General features: G+C 33.0%; 1 protein-coding gene across 4 annotated transcripts in view; it reads left to right on the top strand.

Moving 5' to 3' along the window:
- The window catches only part of SENP6 (SUMO specific peptidase 6), a 115,672-nt gene that overhangs the window by 61,292 nt on the left and 46,021 nt on the right, over positions 1-8,359 (top strand). For all 4 annotated transcript variants that reach the window (XM_019651539.1, XM_019651540.1, XM_019651538.1 and 1 more), the window contains 2 exons: positions 4,832-4,902; positions 5,373-5,512. In XM_019651539.1, coding sequence (XP_019507084.1) covers positions 4,832-4,902; positions 5,373-5,512 — 211 coding nt within the window. The remainder of the gene's footprint in view (positions 1-4,831; positions 4,903-5,372; positions 5,513-8,359) is intronic.

Raw genomic sequence — 8,359 nt, 5'->3', positions numbered from 1 at the left:
GGCAGTGTCACTGGCCCTCATATGTGGGATCCGAACCGGGGCCCTCTGGCATCCCAAGCGAGTTCTTAACCATCGCGCCACTCGGCCGGCCCATACGGCACACTTTAAAACACACCTCTCAACCATAGCTCACACCCAATGACTGGCTGCACCAAACAAGTTGAAACTTGTCACACAGTTACTGAGGTTCAGTGCACTGCTTCCTGTATTGAAGGTCCCTGCCTTTCCATTGGATAGCACTCGGCAGCAGCATTCACTATATTTGTTGATCACAATGGAAAGGTTCCGTGTCGCACATCGCTTCTGGGATGGCAATTTCTGTCAAATAAAAACATTATAGCGTGTCCTCATCCACCTTATTCATGGACCTGGCACCGTGTGATTTCTGGCTCTTCCCCAAAGTCAGAATGATTCAGGACATCGAGGTAACCATGGCAGCGCAACTAAAGATAGTCACGGAAGAGGACTTCCAGAACTGCTTCAGAAAGTGGTGAGGATGATGGGATAAGTGTGTTCAAAGCCAGGGGTGGGGATGGGGGTATTTTGAGGAGGATTAATGGCAATGTGTCTTTTACTGTAAAAACTTTTTATTTAAACACTTGCCGTATTGTTTGATCACACCTTGTAAATAGGATAAAGGAGCACATTTTATAATGGGTACCGCCTATAAGAGTATAACAACTAAATGTTATATAACTAAATATACTCCTTAAAATGAAATATGCAAGAAGTTCTTCGAGTATAGCTGTGGGAGATTTTAACACATATCTTTGAAAAATAGACTGATTTATGAGTTTAACATGAGTTTGGAATAATGGATTTTAACTTTAAAATCAATACTTTTATAGAAATTTACATCTTTTGAGATTAAAGCAATGGAAAGATTAATAAAACTGACATCATTAAAACAAAACCTTCTCCCCTCCCAAAAGCACCAGTGCCCAGATCCTGGTTTCTAATACTACTCTATAATAAAAGGAACTTGGAGAAATGGCTAATTCTAGGGATGGGTTCAGGGGAAACAAAATGAGTAGAGTAATTTATAGCGTAAAAAAACCAAGAGTACTCAAGAAACAAAAGAGCACTTGCTTCAACAGCATATATATTAAAATTGGAAAAATACATATATACAAAAATACATTTTCAGGGCTCCTGTACAGGATGATAAACAAATTAGTGAAGCGTTCCATATTTTTGCAAATTTTATGTTACATATACTTTACCAGAATAAACAAAAGAATGAGGTCACATCAAAGGCACACAGGAGTCAACTGAAAAAGCTCCTAAGGGCCAAACTGAAACAATGGGATTACAACCAAATTTTTTAAAATGCCCATAAACAATATTGATATAAATGATTGAGGAAATTTATTTATGGAACTATCCTAAGATGTTACAAGCTGCAATAACATGAATTGGGGGAAATGGATAGCTGTTTATTACAGAATTCCAAATATGTGTAGATACTCCTTTCTTCAGGAAGTGAAGTTTTACTACCCTTACCGTTTTGTGGGCTGGACTGACTGACTTGCTTCCACATAGTGTTGAAAGGGAAAAACAGTAACTTCGGGTGGAGAAACCGGGCAAACACTGCATTAGCCAAATGATCAAGGTTAATGTCACCAGTGATAAGTCATACAGATATCATGCACCCCTTGATACGTGATGAGAAGGGCACTTTACCTCTGATATTCTTACCCCAAACCTACAACCTGTCTAATCATGAGAAAAACATCAGGCCCAGATTGAGGGGCCTTCTACAAAATAACTGATCATTTTTTCCCCAAAGTGTCATGGTTATGAAAATATAAGACTGAGAAACAAACAGGAGACTAAGGAGACGTGTTGACTAGATTCATTGGGTCCTGAGCCTGGACTGTGGAACAAAAAAAGGAAATTGGAAGAGCTAGTGAAATTCGGATAAAGTATAGAGTTTTAGTCAATAGTAGTATTCCGATGTTGGTTTCGTTTTTGACATGTATACTGGCAATGAAGGTGTTAACATTAGGAGAAACTGAGTAAAGGATATAAGGGAATTCTCAATTGTCTTCAACTTTTCTGCAAATCGAAAATTATTCCAAAATTAAGTTTATTTTAAAAGCTTTCAGGGCTGAGGCCTGTCTAACCTTTAATAAGCAGAGCATTTTGATGTTACTTCAACAGTTCTGCAAAGCAGAAAGAAAAATGCTCTGCCAGTTCATTTTATGCAGCTTGTAAAATGTTGGGTCCGTGAAATGAGGTTTTCTCTAAACCTATGCAAAACACAAACCCACAGATGACTGGGAAGCTTCTCTGCTTCTGCTTGGTTTGAGATGGGAAAGAAATATCCACTGAGAAATTAAATCCTAGGTGTGAGCTTCATACCAATTTATAGTTTGAAATTTTAGTGTCTGTAGAGTGAATCCTCAGACCAAAAAATTAACATAAAATTTGATTTTTGATCACCTAGCAAAAATTTTTTTTAAATGAATTTTAAAGAATACAAGATAGTTTATGGCAAGTTCTATAGAAAGTTCTTTTACTACTTTTATCAAGCTAATACCTTTATCTTAAAATTCTTATATTTTTTTGTATTAAACTTTAGGTATGCTTTTATTTCTTTTATTCATTATAATAAATTTTTAAAAACAAAACTTAATTTGCCCTGTTTGTTTAGGGAATCATGTAGCACATACTGGACACAGAGTGGCCATAAGGTCTGGAAATGTCGGCAGATATGCATAATAGTTTATTAACATTATATTTCAATACATGATAAGGTCATGGATATTACATGATATATTCAGTGTGCTGTTTGTTCCTCATTAGCAATGCAAAGCTCAGTGCACTGTGTCAGTTTGCAAAGAACACATTAATGCAGCATTTTCATCAATTCCTGCATGTCTGTGATTTGTTATCTCAGATGATTTATGTCAGTTATTACTGAATAAAAATGTGCTTATAGCATTCTCCAGAATATCTGTATTTTCAGGTTTTTTGGCCACTCTGACTTACAAATAATTATTTCCCTTGTTGATAATCCTTAGTATTTAAGAATATCAACTGCTTGAGTTATCCTCTATTTTAAAAAATATACAATACACAGGAGTTTTTGGAGTTTACCATAATAGTATCATCACACATTGCTTCAAAATGATTGTCTCTGTTGTATTTTAAAGTTGGTATCTTTATTTTTCCAAAGTGTAGAGTTATAAAAATTAGAGATTAAAAATTCAGTTGTGTAAAGAGAAGACTATATAATATCAACTCTTTAGTGTGAAAGTGTATGGAATATAAAAGCAATACATTTTATTTTAAGCTAAATACAGTGTAGTTAGGAGCTGAAAACCTACCTTTTTTATAGCCCTAGGACTACTGCTGTCTCTAAGGCATATTCATCTTCACAACTCATATCCTCATGAATATTAAAATTTTGGCAGGGTGGAAATTGCCCAGTTTTATCAAATGCTGCTCAATAATGATGAAAATACCATTACTAATCAATATTAATGCAATTTGCCAGGATTCAGATTCTGGAGTAATCTAACAGTTGTGTGAGACCAAAGGCAAATTAATTAACCTCATCGTGCCTCAGTTTCCTCATCTATAAAATGCTAATAATAGTATATGTTTATAAGGTTATTGTGAGGATTAAAGTAGTTAACTAGATACAAAGCACTTAGAACAGTACCTGGCACATGATGCTCACTATTTGTTAACTTATATTACAAATACATAACTACCATTACTCTTATTTTCCTGTGTCATTTTCATATTTTATTTTCAATGTAGGTGCTTTGACTTTTACAATAGAATATTAAATATTTACAGGAAAATTCATTTTAGGTTTTTAAATTAATTGCTTTAACCTGTAATATTGATCACTAGTGTGAATGGATTTACAAATAATAGAATCATCTCTTGTTTTTAATCCCCTTGTTAAATAAAATGGGAATGTTTTTAGAAGATTTTCCTTAGGGTAGGAAAGTAGCTATTGTAGTTCCCCTGGTTTATTGCATTTTGTAAATCTTCTTTAATGCTTTTATCCCACAATTAGTTACTAGTTTTTTGCTTGTCCCCCAAATTAGTGTATACTTGGACTTATATTGTATTTTAGGATTCTTATTTACTAAGGATTATGTTCAAAATCCTGAAAATCAATTGTATATGAAGTCTGGCAATGTAGTTTAATGTATTTTAAAAAGTATAATTATATTCACATATTATAAGACTAAAATACTTGTTCCATAATTGCTGCTTTTGTACTTAACCTTTATTGTACTGATTTTGGAATTGTCTTCAAGGCCAATATCTTATTCACCATGTATTCTTTTATTTGTTGATGTGTTTTAAACAATTAAAAATGTTTACAACAAATTTGGGCAAATTGAGTATTAGTAAGCTGAGGGATTTCTTTACTCAAAAAAATATGTGACAAGTATTATGAGGTTTTTTTTTTTAAACGTGTTTTTTATAAACGGATTATGAAGACAATTCCAAAAGAAAAATTCTAAAGCTTTGAGCATTTGGAAAACAAATATGTAACTTTCCAAAGGGACTACTTTGAAAGGACAATAATTTGGATTCATGTATTAAGTATTTATTTGAAAGTCGGCCTGCTATGGACTTTGCTAGATTAACAGTCTAAGTAAAATATAGTCACTGACCTTAAGGATCTTATAATGTATTAAGCTTTAGTATATTTCTGTCATATAGCTTTATTATTTTTTCACTTTATATGGCAAAGAAGCTATGCTTTGCTTTTAATAAACATAAATATTTCCTCATTATTATTTCATTTTGAAGAATACTATTTATGTTAGAATAAAACTATATAAACTTCCTTTTCTAGGAAAGAGTACCCACCTCATGTCCCAAAATTTGAAAATAATCCTGTAAGGTTAAGTCGGCCCCAAGGTGTTGGTAAGTATGTAGTTTTTTATTTTGTTACATCTTTAGAGGGTTTTGAGTAGTTGAATGAAAGGTGTGATACTGGCTTTAGATTACTCCCAAGTATGATAGAAGTATGTAGAAAACCATTTTTTATAACATTGGAGAATTTATTTAATTACGAATGAAATCACAGACTGGTTGTACATTTAGGTGATTGCAATTTGAAATCTTTTTGTTTATATTAGCATTTTTGTTAAATTCAGGATCCAAATATCAGCTGTAGTTGGGTAAAAGCTTCAAAATTGTGTTTTGTTGAACTATGTTATAATCTTGTTTCATGTAATTGTTGTTGACTTAATAAGTTCTAGTTCTTTATTGTACATGTTGAAACATTTTAATTAAAACATAATTTGATAATATAAATTAGTATTTTTGTCATAGCAAAGATTATGAAGAATTTATAAAATTTAATCTCAGTATTTTTGGTTTTTCTCCTTTAGATCGCATAATGAAGAAAACAGAAGAGTCTGAATTACACTTAGAGTCTGAAATTAAAAGGAAAGTATCACAGAAACGTCACAGTATCTATCAGTGTACTCCTCTGTCTCCGGCCTCAAAAAAATGTTTAACTGATTTAGAGGTGGGTAGAAAAACTGTTCTCTGTTGTTAATCAGGTGGTCTTTTTATTAATATTATTTTTAGCACTTACTGAATTCTAGATGACCCTTTTTCATAGGACTAGAAGAAATCCAGAAAAGTTCATTAGGCAAACTGTTCTGCCTTCATTAGATAATTTTTAAACTATCCAAAATCTATAATAAATCTTTTTCTGAAAAGAATATATCAGTGCCTCCCTGCAACATACTCTAAATAAATGCTCTGAACCAGAAATTTTTTGAAATAATTTTTAATTTACAGAAAAGCTGAAAAAAAGAGTAGAAAGGCGATTCACATATCCTTTTATCAGATTCCTCAGTTTTCCACATTAGCTTTATTTTTGTCCTTCCCTCAGTCTCCCTTCCACCTTCCCCCTCTCTCTATATATATGTATATAAGTATTGTTCTGCACCATTTGAGTGTAACAGGTACGTTGCTTATTTACAATTTAATATTTTCATGTGTGTTTTCTTTAAAAAACAAAACAAAAGGACGTTGTCCTATAGAACCAGAATACAGCTGTCAAAATTTAAAAATTAACATGGATCCAAAACTACCATATAATCCACAAACTCCATTGAGATTTTACCTAATGTCCTTTATTAGTACAGAATCCTATTCAGGATCATGTTACATCTAATGGCCAAGATCTTTAGTTTTCCCTTCTCTTTCATAGCCTTGATGTTTCTGAGGAGTATAGGCTGCTTACTTTGTATGTTGAGTTGGGTTTGTCTGATATTTTCATGATTTATACATTTTTCAAGAATTCTCAATAGTAATACTGTAATCCTATAAATTTAATTAATAGATATTTTTATATTCATTTGTTAAAACTTTTGTAAGGTCGAACTTTACTTATTCCACATTTACTTATGTATTCCTTTATTTATGTCAGCATAGACACATAAGTTCTTATTTTACTCACTAAGGTTATACTCTAAACATTCATTTATTTTGATGCTTAATTTGTCCCAGACTTGACCTATGGTAATTTCCTCAATCTAGCTCCTGTTTTTTTATTTTCTTACATATTTCCATCATTCTTTGAGTACTTCTTGGTATACTTTTTGGTATAACCAGGTGGTTGTCTAGATTTCTTTATATTTTCTCTGTCTCAGCTCTAGAGGCATACATTTTCCTAAGGAGCTATTGTTCCTGTAAGTGGAGAGAATATATTTGGGCACTAGTTTGCTCATTGCTACTGGGTGTCATGTTTATTGGCCTTATCAGTGTACAGAGCTAGGAAATATGTGTGTGTGTGTGTGTGTGTGTGTGTGTGTGTGTGTATGTGTTCATATTTAATACATATTAAAATACAAGAATTCACACTGATAATTCTAATTCAATAACACAGTGTTTATCTTAGCTTTTCCCACTTTGCATATTTGTAACGCCATTCTGTGACAATAAGAAACCCAACTCCCATCATCTCCATTGTATTTACTTATTTTCTCAGTTGCCTTTTATGGGACCAATTTTCTGGCATGCCGCCCTAAGCTTGGCATAGGCTATATTGGTATGCCTGCACTGTTTGGCTTACTGTTTGACCTAGGTAAAGGAGGAGAAAAGAAAGTTCCTCATCAGACACACCATCATTCCTCCACTGGACACACCAACAAAAAACATCAGAATTTATTTTTAATATCTAAAATAAATCTTCCTTATTGTCATGCCAGTTATTCTTTTTTTTAGTGGAGATAACGACTAGATTGTAGCCACCCTCTACATAATTTTTAATTCTTGAACAAGATTAGTGGTTTTTATTTCTGTTTGTAGTCTGTGAAGTTTCACACTACTACTTGTAAATAAACAGGGTCTTTGCTATTTAATAAGATTATACAGCTTTAGGATATTTACTGAAAATGACATTGTTTCACTGGTGTCTCATCAAAGGCTCGTTCTTTTTTTTTAATTTTTTTTATTTTTTAGCTGAGCCATCCTGCCACCTGTTGGCAGCTCAGCAGCAGCTCAGCTCGGGCCATGAATTGAACCAGTGACCCTTTCTTAGAGCTCACACTCTTGAGTGAGCTCTTAACCAACTGAGCCACTCGGCCGGCCCCAAAAGGCTTATTCTTATTAAGAATAGTTGGTTATTATTTACGTGTAGAGACTGGCAGATAGTATGTGATATGTAATTTGGATTCATTTTATTTTGTTAAAGTCTTTCATTAATCTTTCTTTTCCAGAGGAAATTATACTTAGCACAAAATTGTTATGAAAATTTACTATTTTACATGTACCTTAGTAAAAGTTATTGAGCAGTGTTGAGATTCTAGGTTTTAGATCGCTAAGTTGATAAAATTCTTAATCTCTGGTTTTTATCTTGAAAAATTTAATACTGTATTTGGTTCAGCAGGTTTGCATTTAAATCCTAATTGATGCAAACAATTCCAAAATAAGTGTTTCTTAGCAGATGGAAGACATATGATAATAGCACACAGTATTTTTTCTTATATACTTTATTAGAAATTTTAATGGTAGGGATATGCTTTTTCTGTTTTTTTTTAACACTTATAAAACAAAACACTCTTTTTCTGTTTCAGTAACACTTTTAGAAATACGTGGAAGTATTTATTTTCATGGGGTTCTTTTCTTTGACATGTATCTTATTTACTATGGACAATATTAAGTATTGGACCCAGCTTGATCACATCCTCAGATTCTTAAAAGACAGAGTTAACTTATGTAGAGCTGATCCCATCCGCCGCCCCACTCCCACCTCCCAATATCATACATAGCTATTACAATTCCCTTGACTCCACTCCCACACTATACTCCACGTCCCATGACTCTCTCTCTCTCTCTCTCTCTCTCTCTCTCTTATATATAT

This window comes from Hipposideros armiger, unplaced genomic scaffold (assembly GCF_001890085.2).
Source record: "Hipposideros armiger isolate ML-2016 unplaced genomic scaffold, ASM189008v1 scaffold_162, whole genome shotgun sequence".
NCBI lineage: Eukaryota > Metazoa > Chordata > Mammalia > Chiroptera > Hipposideridae > Hipposideros > Hipposideros armiger.
Note: the sequence above shows the minus strand (reverse complement) of the source record. Positions and strands in the feature narration are given on the sequence as shown.